Source organism: Lemur catta, chromosome 12, assembly GCF_020740605.2.
Source record: "Lemur catta isolate mLemCat1 chromosome 12, mLemCat1.pri, whole genome shotgun sequence".
Taxonomy (NCBI): domain Eukaryota; kingdom Metazoa; phylum Chordata; class Mammalia; order Primates; family Lemuridae; genus Lemur; species Lemur catta.
The window spans coordinates 23,535,692-23,553,960 of record NC_059139.1 but is presented as its reverse complement, the minus strand read 5'-3'; the positions used below and the strand labels follow the sequence as shown (position 1 = coordinate 23,553,960).

General features: G+C 33.3%; 1 protein-coding gene across 5 annotated transcripts in view; it reads right to left on the bottom strand.

Annotated features, from left to right (window-relative positions):
* NIPBL (NIPBL cohesin loading factor) overlaps nt 1-18,269 on the bottom strand; it is a 185,999-nt gene that overhangs the window by 80,085 nt on the left and 87,645 nt on the right. For 4 of the 5 annotated variants that reach the window (XM_045566302.1, XM_045566304.1, XM_045566303.1 and 1 more), the window contains 3 exons: nt 11,180-11,343; nt 9,806-9,902; nt 5,966-6,592 (listed from right to left, as the gene is read on the bottom strand). In XM_045566302.1, the coding sequence (XP_045422258.1) occupies nt 5,966-6,592; nt 9,806-9,902; nt 11,180-11,343 (888 nt within the window). Of the gene's footprint in view, nt 1-5,965; nt 6,593-9,805; nt 9,903-9,994; nt 10,058-11,179; nt 11,344-18,269 lie in introns of those variants that run through there. The other variant, XM_045566306.1, reaches the window with a different exon arrangement.

Sequence of the window (18,269 nt, the reverse complement as noted above, 5' to 3'; positions counted from 1 at the left end):
TCTTAAGTGTTAACAGTGCAAATGGAGTTTAAAAGCTAGCCACAATGTTAGAAGTAAATTTAAATGACAGAAGTAAATTTAAAATAAGGAAGTAATTATATCATATATACAAATTAGAAGCATATAAGAACTTTTTAGATAAATCCTGTCTTAAGCAACTTGCACTAAAGAAAAATGTTTCTGCTCTTCAACATAAAGTTCTAGGGGGTCTACACTGGCCTCAGAAAGAAATAATTTAAAGTATTCTGAAATGTAAAGACATAGACATATACAAACACAAATTCAACACTGCAATAAAATGTCAAGGTATTTGGAACAACTATGTATTTCTGTGCATGGTTCCCTAAAAGAGGTTGCTAGGTCATTTTCCGTAAGTTGAATTTCCAGTTAAGTGTTGGGAATAGTTACATTACAGTACCTTGAGGCTTTTCCTGCTTTTATTTACTTGCTGAATTGCTTGACTATGTTTTAAAAGTCATTTTAGTCATTTTAACAACCTCTAAATTCTCTTATAATATTCACTAATGTGATATCATGTAAAGAAAACAGTATCACAAGGTTAAAAGTCTAACTGACAACTAAAAAACTGCTCCTTATTGTTAGAGAAGCAAGTTCTGAGATTTTTTCTAATGGTAATGCTTTTATACACCTAAGTTCCATTGTTTTCTTCTTAAAGCAAGAATTAGCAGTTCATTCCAGTTTAATAAAATGTAAATTTACTTCAGGTATTTTTTAGTTATTTTTCATAAAACTACGTTATTTTACTCCTTTAGTTATCCAGAAGTCAAACCTACTATCACACATGATCCACTTGCAAAACAATATCATAATAACAACATATTAACATTAGATTGTTTTCCCTAGTTAAAACTAACATTGTAAGAATTTATCTGCAGCTTTCTTCATCAATACCTAAGAAAAAAGCATGCAGAATAGAAAATTTATGTTTATAGAATCCTCTTTTTGAATGTTCTATCACATAAAATAATCTTTATATCTTGCCATATGACACATCAAACAAATACTATCTCATATATAGGATGCTTTATCACCTTATATTTATCCCTAAATCCTTTATAACAAGAATCTAGAAATTCAAATAGTACACCTAAGATTTCTGTGTTTCTAATGAAATATTCCTTTGTAAAAGCCATTAAAATGGTAACTTAAGCATACTTAAGAACTAAAATGACAAAGGTCTGAGGCATCTAAAGATTTCTCTTAACAAATCTGTGGCTCATCCTTTTGTAAATATGAGCAGTTTTCAGAAAAACATTAAAATAGCTTAGAAAGCCTGATTTTAAAAGGATTACAAAATACTCAAGAGTCTATACATCATTGACCTCAATCCAATTTACCTTTTGTCATTGGAATGGAAATTCCAATGAAATGGAAATTCAACAAATAAGTTAATTTCAAAGAAACTACTATGTTCAATTTAGACTGTAGAGCCTATGATTATTTATAATAAAAAATGTATGAAAGCATTTGCACATAAGTAATGTATTAAGATTGAGAAGGATCTTATAATTTTTTTCACGATAAATAAAATATTGCTAAACACTAAGTTCTAATTGTTCAACTATTGGAAAGTACTTCACTTCTCTTCTGTAAATCCCAGAAAAATTATATCACTGTTGTGGGATTTCTTAGATGTTAAGAGAATGCACATTCTGATCCACTTCAAATGACTCATTTTCACCATGAACTTACTCCTGTAAAATGGCTCTGAATCTGTATAGGTCACTTTTGTCTATCCACTTTTGTTATCAGTCTTCATTACATCATAATCTTTACCTAATGATGGAAAGCCTTCTCTATGATGAATCATTTTAGTATCTGAGACACTGATTACCTTTCAGCATTGGGAACCGTAACATTAGCTATATATCAGAACATATATATTCCTGAAGAAAATGCATACAAAAGGATTATTATAATTTCAAAACCAACATCACTTGTTATCCAGATGCTGATATTTTGAAAGTAAGATCCAGTCCTTACAGAAACTCTGAACTCAATTATGCTTACAAGAAAAACAAACTGTACCACTTATTTAAATCTATTACAAGTTATAAATAAAAACACATAGAGCAGAAAGTACAATAATTGTATACATAGTAGCCAATTACAAAACATGAAAACATGCCACCCCTAAACCATAGTACAGGCCAAGTAGCTAACTGTTCTATTACTGTCCTAAATCCCAGTCTCTTATTTCAAATGACAGTAGGCAATAATTTACTTCTTAAGGGTTATGATGCAAGAATATTATAACCTTATAAAAAACATTAGTGAAGCTAAGCCATTCCTTATGCTTGCTAATATGGAAAGTGGACCTTGGGAAAAGATGAAATAGGCAAAGATGAAAAAAGGAACTCTCTCTTTGACAAAAGAAAGCAGGAATTTTCAGCACATGAAAGAGGTATTAATGTCTATGATGGGTCATCCCAGAAGCAAAGATGAATAGCTTTTTAAAATTATTTTTTGTAATTACAGATGCTAAAGTATAAGCAAAAAGGCATTGAGAAAAAGGTCCTTTTGGAATATAAAATAATAGGGTACAGTGTTACCTTATCAGTATATATACAGAACTGCCCAAAGAAGAGAGAACAGGCAAAAGGGACATAAATATCTAGCAGCTAGAAAAATGTTTTCTCTGTGTGGAACAGGGACACATTAAGGTCTATCACAGCCTAGGTAAAATATTTCTTAAGAATACTCTATCCCTTTTCTTGAATTCCACAATTATTAGCTACATTTGTTGAACTTTCTAATCTTATTTATATAGTATAGCTTTTTCTATTTTTGGTTATTGAGTTTGGTTACTGGTTACTTCTCTCATAGTAAACGAATATACTTGGCAGGCAAACTCAGACTCTAGAGTATCTTGTTTACCCCATATCATTGGTAACACAATAGTTGCAAAAAAAAAGTTCTCAGTGCCAAATCTTAGAATATACTAAATGTGAATTTTAGAATTTAGTCCAAAAAGTAAAAATAATGGTAACTAGTGATGAATTCATTTCAAGGAAGTATTTCATATTTCAAGAGCTAACTATAAAATCACCACTTTAGAACAATTTTGTTTTTATTTATGACCTCACCTACAATGTGGACCAATATACACACATTTAATCTTTCCAAAATCTCAAGGTAACCTCTTATATAAAAAATATTATCCCATCACACAATGCAGAAACTGAATGTGAAATGTCAAAGGTCAAATCAAGTGTCAGGTGGCACCTAAATTCCAAAAGTTTTCAAATACAGTCATGTATCACTTAACAATGGGAATACATTTTGCGAAATCCATTGTTAGGTAATTTCGTTGTACAAACACCCGAGAGTGTATTTACACAAATGTAGATGGTATAGCCTACTACATACCTAGACTATATGGTATAGCCTATTGCTCCTAGGCTACACATCTGTACAGCATGTTACCGTACTGAATACTGTAGATGATTCTAACACAGTAATAAGTATTTGTGTATCTATATATATCTAAACATAAAAAAGCTATAGCAAAAACACGGTATTATAATCTTATGGGACCACTATTGTACATGCAGTCCAGTGTGACTGAAACACTGTTGTGGGGTGCATGATTGTAAATCAATGAAATAACAGAACACTGCTTTCAGAAAGTAAGTTGGAAATGACAACACTAATATAAGGGCAGCAAAACCTATCTGAATCCTAATAGTACCAGGTAACTCTGTATTTTCACCAAATTTGTAAGCCAACTCTTGTTCATTCAACTTTTTAGTTATTTTTGCGACAGCTATACCATCATAGATGACCGAGAAAACTGTTAGGATAATTGAAAGTAAAATACACAAGTTTCTGCAAGAATGGTATATCTGTTGATTTTGTTTTATTTTCCAAAGAAAAGTCAATTGTATAAAGTTTGCTAATATGCAAACCTATTAGACCTATTTACTATCCTTATTTTCATTCCATTTTTAAAAGTAAAAACTTTGGATTCAATAAATATGGTACAATAAAAGTTTAGTAAAGTAAAAATAAAAAATTCACATGTCCTGTGTTTTTGTTCCTATCAACAACTACTATAAATCATTTAAAAGTTACACTCCTTTTAAAAAACACATTTTCCATAAAACAGATTCAATGTCATGCAAATATTCAGTTCTCAAGGCAACTAATATTTCTTGGTGAGGCAATTACAATTTTGAGTGTTTCTTGCAAAACTGTGTTAGAATTCAAGAATTTTGGATAGGTCAATATTTCAAGGGAAGCTGAGTAATATCACTCTCTTCACTTGGCATGCACATACTTTTATACTAGGTTAGAGGACATACACCTTGGAACCTATATGTTTATTTCCTGAACCCCATGCTGCAAACCAAAGAGAAAAGGTACAAGCAACATTTCATTCTTAACATCAAAGATTAAGTAATTTTTAAAAAATCCCATTTCCCTAGCCAATAAAATGAAGACTTCTAGCAATTTCTTTATTTGCACTTATCTGATCTACGCACTGTGCACACATTGTAGTACAATAATTAACACAGTCCATTTTTTTGGATAACATTAAAAAGGGCCATCACGGTAAGAAATATAATACCAATCTTCAGCATGTTTCTTTGCATACAACACAATTATCTAGTGATGACCCAGTCAAATAATAACCAAGATAATATACAAAAATGAGCTCTACCCAAAATCAAGAAGTTTTGTTTTATAATTACCAAGAAATAAAATATAAGAACTGTAAATCAACCTAGAATATTTTAATCATAAAAATAAATCATATAGTGTGCTTTTGGTTTGGATGATCAAATGTATACATGCATTTGTAGAGACATCAAATTCATAAATTACACTACTAATTTCAATCCCTGATTCATCAGTCTCTCTTAAAATATTCAAAAGATTTTGTACATAGTGTACACCAAATAATTAAGAACTTACTAGGGGCTGGACACGGTGGCTCACGCCTGTAATCCTAGCACCTTGGGAGGCCGAGGCGGGTGGATTGCTCAAGGTCAGGAGTTCAAGACCAGCCTGAGCAAGAGCGAGACCCTGTCTCTATTAAAAATCGAAAGAAATTATATGGACAGCTAAAAATATATATAGAAAAAATTAGCCGGGCACAGTGGCACATGCCTGTAGTCCCAGCTACTCGGGAGGCTGAGGCAGTAGGATCGCTTAAGCCCAAGAATTTGAGGTTGCTGTGAGGTAGGCTGATGCCACGGCACTCACTCTAGCCCGGGCAACATAGCGAGACTCTGTCTCCAAAAAACAAAACAAAACAAAACAAAAAAAGAACTTACTAGGGACTTACTTTAATTTGATTATAAGCACAAACAAAGCCCATAAACTCATAAACCAGGTATGTCTTGAAATTCCATCCTAATATACCAGTCAGCGAACACTTAACCGTAATCACCATCAAAATGTCTTTGATTCTTAAGGTTTGCTATTTAATATTAACTTCTTTCCATACTTTGTTTACCTAAAAAATATTATTATAACAGTAGTATTATAAACCAACTGAAATATCTAACTGCCTAATAAACATACAAACTTTTCTTAAAATGTACCTGCTTCAAAATAACTACGGCAGTTAACCTTGTTTTAGCAGAAAAACTTGAAGATGCACAACTCTCTATTAACTTGTGAAAAATGCAAGTGATATAGAAATGTTAACATTCATTTTATTAGAAAAGCACACATAAGTAAAACAGTATCGTACATAATGGGTGATAGACGTGCAGTAGAGAATTACCAAATCTCAGATAGTTGCTTCAGATAAAAAATGAAATTAAGTTTATAATTTAACTTCTGAGGTATTAATATTAGTAAAAAAAAAACATACTTAAGAGACATGAAGAATTATAAAAAATATGAGAACAAAAAATAATGTAAAAAAACTTTTTTGACACTATAATTACATATTTGCCCAGGTAATAAAGTGGTAATAATGAGATTACTCTACCTTTATCTTGAACTTCTTTTGAGAAACGCTCCCTTTCAATAGCTGATTCTCTCTCTATTCGCTCAATTTCAGCCAATGCATCCAATTCCACTTCATCATATATAGGTCCCTGTTGTGATACCTGCTGTTGATTCTGTACCACAGAAGTTGGGGGTTGTTTTGTAGCAACTGAAGTGTTCTGTTGTACAACAGGCACTTGATTTGCTGGAAGGAATGCTGTTTGTTCTTGCTGCGGCAAACACTGAGCAGCATTTAGTGGGCGGTTTACATCCTGTGGAGTAATGGGTGTTTTTGAAGTCTGTCCTGGGTACTGCACATTAAAAGGAATATCATTTTCTGAAACATTGCTATTTTCCATACCAGAAAGCATATCCTCTTGCTGGTCCATGTCTGAAGACCTTACACGAGAAAGTCTTAACGTAAGTTTAGTAGAGTCCTTGGATGGAGAACTAATTATATCATACATTGCAGCTTTCTCACTCTGTTCTTTTTCGTCCTTGCCTAATTTCATTTTCTTTTGCTTCTTTTGTTTTCTTTCTGGAGAATCCAGCAAGATGTCTGGTGGAACATCTCGAGGTGATGAACAAGGTAAAGGCTGAGATTGCAGGATTAAAGGTGTTCTTGATCCTAGAAAAACAATTCAATAGAAAAGAACAGTTGTGCTGGTTTCACATTTCCTTACAGCATGATAGAAATATTAAATAAGTGACAATAAAGTAATGCTAGAAATAATGTTAAGAAATTATCTAATGCAAGTCACTTATGTACAAAAGATGAAAAGAAAGCCTAAAGTCCTGTCCCACATAGTTGTTTAGCTTGCTGGCTGATGATCTAGGTTTGAATCTAAGTAGGAGTATTAAATCTTTCAGACCAGTATTATTTCCATTTCTATGCTGAAAAAGTATAAATAATTAGCTTTAAAAGGGCAAAAGAGTTCATAGTTTCTAAAGATGATACAACACAAACATTTTGGGCATGATCATCTCTATTCTTTCACTGATTATCTAAGAAACCTGATATATCCTAATATTTAATGTAAGAATAAGCGAAACTTTGTCAAATTACAAAAATAACAAATTAATCCTAGAGACTATACTCACATGAATACTACTGGTTTCATAACAAAAAGAAAGTGGGAAATTTACAATTACTAAAGTCTTTACTTACTTCAAAAACTAGTGGTAAAGTACTGATTATACCTTAATGTGGTCTTCTCTTTCTTCCTCCACTTAACATCATTCACATATTTTCTTCAGCGTGCTAATCCTCTTTTTATTAGAAAAATATCAAGTCCAGAAATTTTCAAGGCTCAATAAAGTATCCTGAGCCCATATTCCATTAAATTAACCAATGCTATACAATACAGGGAAGTGTTAAAAATGAGTTAATCAGATGGAAAAATCCTCCTAGCTAACAAGCTGTTAGGTGAGGAAAAAGAGCATTGATATGCTTCAGAAATAATAGTATAATTGCATCTGAATAATGTAATACATTTCTTATCATTAGGCTATTTACAAAATATTTTAAAACCTGTACGAAATTTTAAAAATTGGTCGAGCTAAAAGTTCTTTACAGAACGAACTTAAACCTAGACCTACCTTAAGATTTCAGTGTTTTTATATGTATTTTTTTCCATGACATATAATTTTGAAGTTTCAATTAGTAATGTTAATATATTTTAAATGCTATATGCAAAAATTTAACTTTTAAGAGAATATATCTATTGATTAAAGTGTAATAAAGATGATATGGGAGCAATTTACTACAAATGTTTGAAGTTACATTGATAAATAGATTTTTTTTCTTTAGACTGAGCCTATCTGAGACATTAAAAAAAAAATGAAAATGAAACTAACAGTTTTGGACCATTTATTTTGCGTCAGAGATGTACAAAGTGCTTTACATATCAATTCATTTAATTTTTACAAAATTCTTGAGTATTATCATCAACACTTTGCAGAAAAAGAACATGAAGCTTATAGAGGTTAAGAAATTTGCCCAAGGTTATGTAAATAGCAAACCTGAACTATTTAAAACCAGATGTGTCTAAGTCTGAATTGTAATACACCATTATGCCTGCCTACTTAAAGTTTATGTAGCAAATTATATATACTTTAGAACAAACTTGAAATTCCAACAATTCACCTAAAAATGAAGTTAGACTGACAATGCATACACCCTTCAAAAGTAGTTGGAAAACAACCTCATGACAGAAGTTTAGGTTTCTGATAAATAATATATTCATGAGTTGTTTGTTCTAAAGTTTTCTCTGTTTCTATCAAAGTTCCTCCCTTTCTTTCTTTCCTTCTTTCCCTTCCTCGCTTCCCTTCCTTTCCTTTCTTCTCTCCCTCCCTTCCTTTCTTCTTCTACCTATCCATCCATCCATCCAATCTCAAGAGTCAGAAGGAAAAATGGGCTGATTATCTAGATCAACCACTTCCTCTCCCTGGCAGTCTAAATAACTTCTCACTCTGACAACATTTGTGGGATATGTACCAAACTTTGATGCCTAACCTACAAATATATTCACCATGGAAGTTGTTCTCTCTTTCAGAAACTGGGATTTTATCCCTGAAAATCCACATAATTATAGAACGGAAATGGTATATGAAAGTTCAACTTCTACCTCATGAAAAATGACCTTGATAAACAGCCAGAACACAATTTGTGAAAAAAATCTTTACCATATGTTTCAGATGGCTATAATTAAAAATCCTCATGGATTGAGAAGATATATTATCAGCTATTTTGCAATTATTTATAAACTAACTTTTAAAAGTGTAATACAGTATTATCTTCCAACAAACTCTGATAAAAGTTATCAGACTATAATTTTAAATATTTAGACTTAAATCCACAGTTTTCCCAATCTGTTAGAACACTATGCCAGGTACTTTGGGAATTCAAAGATAAACAAAATAAAATTCACGTACATAAGATGGTACAGGATACATTCTTAGAAAAAATATAAACTAATGGCTTAAGGAGATTAGGGGAGGGCCTATGGAAGATCACTCATTTAATTCACACCTGGAAGAACAGGTAGGATTTTAATAAGGAGAGATGAAAGTAGATCTGAGGGATGAACGAAAGTAACACAGGACAGGCTAGACTTGATAAATGACTAAGGAATCGAGAAAAGACTTTATGATAATTTCAAAATTTTAAATCAAGATGATTCAGGACTGGAAAAGCATTAAGGGAGATGGGACTAGCAGAAAGAATGATGAAACCAATTTTGAACCTGAATTTGAAATACCAGCTAGATATGAAGGAAATTTTGTCCGGAAGTGAAGAATTATAATTTGGCAGATAAGACTGGAGCCAAAGGTTGATTTAAGAGTTCTGTTCACAAAAAGTAATCAATGCAGTTTTAAAACTGAGTAAAACAGCCAGGGAACAAAAGTGCAATGCTGCCACTGAAAAGTCTGACAGAATTCTTGAAAAATAGGAATAGCTAAGGGAAGAGCTAAGGAAGAAAAAAAAAAAAGAAGCTATTAATGAAAGAAACAGGAGAAAAACAGAGGAGCTCAATATGAGTTTTTCTGGAGGGATGGGGAAGATTGACCGTAAATTTCAAATGTTTAAGAAAGTTGTAGTTTGAAAAGACCACTGGATCTATTAATGAGAACATTACTGGATATATCTTGGAATACTATTAGTAGTTTATTAATAGGAACTGACTTAAAACCCCTGATCTACACCTGCTTAAGTACAGGTTTATTTTTTTCTATAATGAAGAAAGAGAGTAATTTTTTGGTATCTGTTTTAAGAAGTCTGAGTTCTTTACACAACTTGAAACATGAAATATGCAGAAGGAAATTTTAGTCAAAATAATACCTTTAGAAGTTCCATCACTTCCAGCTGGGGAGCATACTGGTTGTGGAGACCTCAAGGGAAAAGATGCAGCAGTCCTCATTGTTGAAGAATCTCCATCCTAAGAATAGAGTATAAAATCGATATCTTGAATAACAGGAGAGGCTTTATAGAAATCTTAAAGAGAACCAATAAAAGACATAAATTACTGACAGGTAAAGTGTTGGAATTCAAAAGCATAATTCTTCTGCACTTTCCTGTTTTCTTCTTGGTATATCTTAGAAGAATTGAAATTGTATCCAAAAGAATCAACAGCCTAAGCATGGCAATGAATAAGAAAATTGGTATTACTAGTATGCTCCATTTTTGTTTGCTATTTTCTACAAAAGGAGCTATGAATACCCTATAAGGTCATAAAGGTCTTGAGGGCAGAGTCCACTGTCATCTGTGTTAGTGTTAGACACATGCAGCTTACATAAAAATACAACATCAATAACAAGACAAATTTCCAGAAAGTAGAATTTTTTTTTTTTTTTGAGACAGAGTCTCGCTCTGTTGCCCAGGCTAGAGTGAGTGCCGTGGCGTCAGCCTAGCTCACAGCAACCTCAAACTCCTGGGCTTAAACGATCCTACTGCCTCAGCCTCCCGAGTAGCTGGGACTACAGGCATGTACCACCATGCCCGGCTAATTTTTTTCTATATATATTTTAGTTGGCCAGATAATCTCTTTCTATTTTTAGTACAGACGGAGTCTCACTCTTGCTCAGGCTAGTCTCGAACTCCTGACCTCGAGCAATCCACCCGCCTCGGCCTCCCAGAGTGCTAGGATTACAAGCGTGAGCCACCATGCCCAGCCCAGAAAGTGGAATATTTTAATAACATCGAGGCAACATTAAATTTCAGGAAAAAAATCTTTATACACGTCTTAGGGGAAAAAAGAGCCAAGCACTAATAAATAAAGGCTCATTATTTAAGAACTATTTTGTTGTAAATAGTATTAACTTAAAACTGAAATTTTATTTCATTAAAAACCTAAACCTCTAGACCAGAGGTCGGCCAACTGTTTCTGTAAAGGGACAGTTAGTAAATATTTTAGGCTTTGTGGGCCACATACAGTCTCTGTCATATATTGTTCTTCTTTTGGTTTTTTAAGTAACTCTTAAAAATGCAAAAACTATCCTTACTTTGTGGGTCAGGCCACTGGCCATGATTTACCAATCCTGCTCTAGACTAAGCTCTATGAGTACAGGAACCATGTTGTTCATAGCTAGATTTTAGTGCCTAGTATAATCTTTGCTATATGGTAGATATCATTTAAATTGTGGAATGGAAATGCTAGCTTATTGACAAATATTAGAACTATTTTATTACCTTAATAATAATTAATATATTACATACGTCACTACTTAGCCTGTGCACCATGTGCAGGTGGTAGTCGTCACTTGAGCCATGTCTAGGATTATCAGCGTGATGATTAGCTGAATTGCCAGACAACGGACCAGAAACCTTATTATCATGTATGTTTCTCAAACCACCTGCAACAATGGGACTTGATACCGATGCTGAAATTAATAAGAATAAAAAAAAAGTTTAAAAAATACTGTTAAAATCCTTAGAAAATAATTGTTCACAAGAAACATTTTAAGCATACACAAATGATAGTAATCTAAAAAAACACTTATGTACTGACTAGTCAAGTTTGAGCAAATCTTAATATCATGCCAGGTTCAGATCTATTTTTTTTTTTTTTTTTTTTGAGACAGAGTCTCACTCTGTTGCCCAGGCCAGAGTGCCATGGCATCAACCTAACTCACAGCAACCTCAAACTCCTGGGTTCAAGCAATCCTCCCACCTCAGCCCCCCAAGTAGCTGGGACTACAGGCATGGGCCACCATGCCCAGCTAATTTTTTCTATATATATTTTTAGTTGTCTATATCATTTCTTTCTATTTTTAGTAGAGATGTGGTCTTGCTCTTGCTCAGGCTGGTCTCAAACTCCTGAGCTCAAACGATTCACCCTCCTTGGCCTCCCAGAGCGCTCGGATTACAGGCGTGAGCCGCCGCGCCAGGCCCGAGATCTATTTTTGAAAAGAAGTAAAACATTATAGATATGGTTGAATCTCTCCACTGATCTGTGTATTCCTCTCCTCTGTTCCTTTCCCCTTACTTCCTGGAGTTAACCACTATTTTGACTTCAGAGTTCACTCTACCTATGCATATCCTTATACTTTTGCTATAAATGAACATATTCCTAAATAATACACAGCATTGTCTTTACATTCCAACTTTATATAAATGGCATATATATGTATCCTTCTGTAACTTGCTTTTCAATTCAATATTATATTGAGATTTATCTATTTTTATATTTTATATTACATAGTTTTAAATTCATTTATTTTAAATAAATAATCGCATATGTTCTGCTCTATAATGTATACTACTTATTTATCCATTCATGTGGATCCATGTTGGATGTTTAGATTGATTAAACTTTTTGCTGCCATAAATGCTGCAATGTATACTTATACAGGATGACTCTTTTTACACACATGTGAAAGCTCTAGGTACCAATACCTAGGACTCAGAAACTGCTGGATATGCTCATTTTTAAACCTTACTAATTATTAACAAATAGCTTTCCAAATTACTTGTATCAGCTGGGCACAGTAGCTCACAACTGTAATTCCAGCACATTGGGAGGATGAGGTGGGAACTTCACTTAAGGCCAGGAGTTCAAGACCAGCCTGGGCAACAAAGCAAGACCCCATCTCTACAAAAAATTTTAAAATTAGCTAGACATGGTGATGTGTGCCCGTAGTCCTAGACAGTCAAGAGGCTAAGGCAAGAGGATCACTTGAACCCAGGAGTTCAAGGTTGCAGTAAGCTATGATCACACCACTGCATTCCAGCCTGAGCAACGGAGTGAGAGAACCTATCTCTTAAAAATAAAAAAACTACTTACATCCATTTGTATTCATTGGTAGTATATGAGAGTTTCCACTGCTTTATATCCTTGACAACAATTTTTGCTATTCTGAGGTGGGAAATGTCTTTGACAGTCACTATAATTTGCATTTCCTTGATTACTAGTGAAGTCAAGCACCTTCTCATGTATACTGGCCATACAGATTCCCCCCTTAACAGAAAGTCATAAAATGACAGTCTCTTATATTTTCTCAAAGCTTTACAGTTTTGGTTTTTCAGTTAGGTCTTTAATCCAGGCATAATTAATTAATTAATTAATTAATTATTTTTTTTGAGACAGAGTCTCACTCTGTTGCCCTGGGGAGAGTGCCATGGTGTCAGGCTAGCTCACAGCAGTCTAAAACTCTTGGGCTCAAGCAATCCTCTTGCCTCAGCCCCCCAAGTAGCTGGGACTATAGGCGCACACCACCACACCCGGCTAATTTTTTCTATTTTTAGTAGAGACGGGGTCTCGCTCTTGCTCAGGCTGGCACAGAACTCTTGACCTCAAGTGATCAGTGATCCTCCCACCTCGGCCTTCCAGAGTGCTAGGATTACAGGTGTGAGCCACCATGCCCGGCCAAAATTTATTTTTAAGCACAGTATGACATAGCGATCCAATGTTGTCTCCATAGGTATAACTGTTTCAGTACCATTAAAGAAATTTTTTCACCATTAAAATATAATGCCTTATGTATCAAGTTTCCATTTGTTCATAGGTATGTTCCTAGGCTATTCATTATGTTCTGCCTCACCATGTGTTACTTTTCCATGCCTGTACCAATACTACAATAAATCTTGATTCCTGTTAAACTCAGCATCTACACTTGGTTCCATTTCAAAATTATCTTGTCTATCCTTGGAATTTTCTTCAAGTTTCACAGAAACTCTGATTGAGACTTTTATCAATACTGTATTCAATTTACAGATTGGGGGAAATATTAACTTTTACCCGATTGAGTCTTTCCATCCATGAAGATGGCATTACTCTGTATTCTCTTAGGTTTTCTTTTATCTCTTTCAACAGTTTTATAATTTTCTCCATAAAGTTCTTGTACATCTTTCATTAAATTTATTCCTAGTTTGACAAACCCAAGGGAACTGAGCAAAAGTGTACGTGTGTGTGTGTATATGTATACACACACACACACATATATATATATTCCTAGGAACCTTGTGGTTTTCCTTGAAAATGTTACTATCAAAAAAGATTATACTTATATCTGCTTATTTTAGGTATATAAAAATGCAATTAATTTCATTATAATGTTACATACAGTAATGATATAGAATGCTTTTATTAATTCTAATATCTTGTCTGTAGCTTCTCTTGAATTTTCTAAGGTAACTATTATATCACCTGGAAATGACACTTTGTTTCTTCCTTACCAATAGTTTTATATATATATATGTATATGTATATGTATATGTATATATATATATTTTTTTTTATTTTATTTTTTTTTGAGACGGAGTCTCGCTTTGTTGCCCAGGCTAGAGTGAGTGCCGTAGCATCAGCCTAGCTCACAGCAACCTCAAACTCCTGGGCTTAAGTGATCCTGCTGCCTCAGCCTCCTGAGGCATGCGCCACCATGTCCGACTAATTTTTTCTATATATATATATTTTAGTTGGCCACATCATTTCATTGTATTTTTAGTAGAGACGGGGTCTCGCTCTTGCTCAGGCTGGTCTTGAACTCCTGACCTCGAGCGATCCACCCGCCTCGGCCTCCCAAAGTGCTAGGATTACAGGCGTGAGCCACCGCGCCCGGCCCATATATATATATTTTTTATGCTTATCTTCCTGTATTGCTAGGACACCGACTGCACAGTGAGTAAAAGTGATTACAGGCATTTGTGTCCAATCCTTGATTTGAAGGGAAATGCTTCTAATATTTTACCAGTAGATGGACCGTGTTTATCAGGATAAGGCTGTACCAATCTATTCTTATTCTGTGAAAAGTTTTAAAAACCATGAATGAAAGTATGAGAATTCAATTTTTTTTGTATGCTCTTTTGTTAATAGCATTAGGAGGCTCGCATGAACCCCTCCCCTTTCGTCTGAATTATATTGTCTACTATTAATCAATCTGTATATTGGCTATATATCCAATTTTGTCATGTAGGTTGATAATACTGCTTTTTTGGTTTCCTAATATTCATTTAGAAATTGTTTCCTTGTTCATACATGATGCTTGGTCCATAATTTTTCCTTTCTCATACTCTCCTCCCTTTACCTGATTTTGGTATCCAGATTGTTATCCAACTAAGGAGTTGGGAGAGTACTGACGTTTTTCTTTTTTCTGGAATGGTTTAAGATTAGAATATCTCTTCATTGAATGTTTGGTAGAACTTGTTAAAACTGAGTATGTTTTTATCCCGTACTTCCCTTTTAAAATAGATAGATTTTGAACTACTGAGTGAGGTATATGAATATTAAATAAAATAGATACTATCAAACTGCTCTCTAAAAAGTTGTACCAATTTATACTCCTATGAAGACTATAAAATGTTTACCAATCTAACAGGCACAAAATTTTATATTTTAATTATGATTACAAGTCTTTAATTGTAAGCCAAGTTAACCATAATTTCATACATTTATTAAACCTTTCTGTACCCAATTGGCTGTTCTTTTTCAGTAATTTGACTGTTTACATCTTCAGTCCATTTCTGCCTTGTTCTTAATCTGCATGAAATCTTGGACTATTAAAAAACTAGTATGTTGTATTTATAAAAAATGTTGCAAATGTTCTTCCTCACATTTGTTTATATTTATATAATTTACATATATATGTTCTCTTATATAGAAATTCATAACTAATCTGTTTTTTCATTTCTGCAATCTAGGTTTTCAGTTTGCTTAGAAACAAGGCCTTCTCAAATTTAAGATTACCAAAAATGTGCCCATATTTTCTTCTTGTAACTCTAATTTTAAAAATCTATTCAAGTAGTTTGTCTATCTAGAAAATTTTTGCTCTATGTGATCCAAAAATCCAACTAAAATTTAAAAATGCCCGATCACCATCATTTAATTAAACAATCCATTCTTTTATATACTGGTTTTAAAATGTCATCTTTGGAATGAATGACAGAATTTTTAAAAAGTCATCATTTTTCAATGATCCATATAAAAACTAATAAAATGAGAATCATTAGATACTAAACCCTTTAAGTAACAGATTGATGGGAAATAAGATACATGCATGATCTCAAAGTTATCATTTCACAGATTACTTACTAATTGCAAAGGAAAAAATGTGTACTTTTACAATAAAGAGATCAGATGATCACCACCTAAACACCACCAATAATGGGACCACCTGGTATTATGTGCCTTCTGCTATGATTCAGTATAAAGTATAGGTCATTACTTATGTAGTACTCTTGCCAAAAATATATAACTGGAAACTAATAAAATCTTTAAAGCTAACTTTCAGTTGATAAGAAATATAGGGGATAGATGAACAAATTAAATAACACTATGAGAAAACAGCAGAGTCTAGAATATGAAATATTCTACATCAAAAGTGGCACAAAACTCTTCAAAAAACAAAGATTGATGCCATGGGCAAAAAAAGGTACAAGACTGTTTTAGATTAAGAGATGCAAAAATCAAATGCCGTGTATGAGAAACCAGACTAGATCCTATTTTGAAGAGAAAAAATATATTAAAAACATATTTAGAACAACTGGGGAAAACTGAACGTAGACTAGACAGTAGATGATACTGTATTATAGAACTGTTCTTAATTTTTTTCAGAGGTAAATTTATTATATTTGGTGTTTATACAGGAGAATCATCTTCTTAGCAGATGTATTTAAGGACAAAGTGTCAAGATACCTGTTAGTGAAGGGGTCCATTGTGCTAATCTTACAAATGGAAGTTTTTATAATATAAAGTTGAAAAAAATGTTTTAAATGTTACCTTACTCATACTCTAAATTGCCTTATTTCTAGACTGGATTCTTTTCTGTCCCATTTACCTATCCACTTGTTCCTTATCAGACTAAATTGTTTTTCGTTTTTTAAAAAATGCACACATTTTCAGGGTACATATGATAATTTAATACATTTCTATAATCTGTAAAGATCACTTGAGTGTAACTAGGATAGCCATCACCTTAAATGTGTCTTTTCTTTATGCTGGAAACATTTGAATTATTCTCTTTTAGCTATTTTGAAATATACAAAAGATTACTGTAAACTATGGTTACCCTACTGAGCTATCAAACTCTAGGTCTTATTTCTTCTATCAAACTGTATGTTTGTACACATGTATCAACCTGCCTTCATCACCCCTCCCCACTACTCCTCCCAGCCTCTGGTAACCACCAATCTGTTCTCTGTCTTCATGAGATAAACATTGTTAGCTCCCACATGACAGTGAGAACATGTGATATTTGTCTTTCTGTGCTTGGCTTATTTCACTTAACATAAACCTCCAGTTCCATCTATGTTGCTGCAAATGACAGGATTTCATTTGTTTTTATAGCTGAATAATATTCCATTGTGTATATATACCACATTTTCTTTATTCATTCATCCACTGATGGGCACTTAGGTTGATTCCATATTTTGGTTATTGTGAATAGTGCTATAATAAACATGGGACTGCAGATACCTGTGCAAAATGGTCTCAACCTAATATTTCACTGTCTAGTTTTGGAAAAGCAGAAGTTAGCTGTTTTGATAAATGACAAAGATAAAAGTTTATAAGTTAACAAGTTTATAAATGAAGAAAGTTTCAACTTCATGCATAGTAAGAACAAGAATACACATATAGGAACTAATGACTGACAGTAAATATTAAAATTTGCTATTAATTATGAAGCACAAAAATCAAAGATGTTTATTATCTTTTGTACTTTTCTGCATTTTAAAAATTTCTCAAAAAATACAAAGTAATTTATACTACTAATAAATCAATTATTTGGTAGCCATGAAATAATTTTTTTTTATTTTTATTTTTTTTTGAGACAGGATCTCGCTCTGTCACCCAGGCTGAAGCGCAGTGGCACAATCATAGCTCACTGCAGCCTCCAACTCCTGGGCTCAAGTGATCCTCCTTAGCTCGGACTATAGACACATGCCACCATGCCTGGCTAATTTTTTCAATTCTTTGTAGAGACAGGGTCTCGCTCTTGCTCCAGTTGGCTCGAACTACTGACCTCAAGCAATCCTTCCACACTGGCCTTAAAAAGTGCTAGGATTTGCAGGCATGAGCCACTGCACCCAGCCAAATATAATCTTAAAAGACATCATAATATCAACATGATATTAAGAACTAGCAATCAACTGAGAACTAGTAATCTAATCTAGAAATCTTTGCATCAAAGATCATTAATTTTCCTCTACTGTACTATAACCATGTTATAGTAAATTTTTCACAGTATGGTTGTCCCTCAGTATCTGTGGGGATATACCTTCAGTATACCTTCCAGGAATACTAAAATCTGCAGATACTTAAGTCCCTGATATAACATGGTGTAGTATTTGTATATAACCTATGCATATCCTC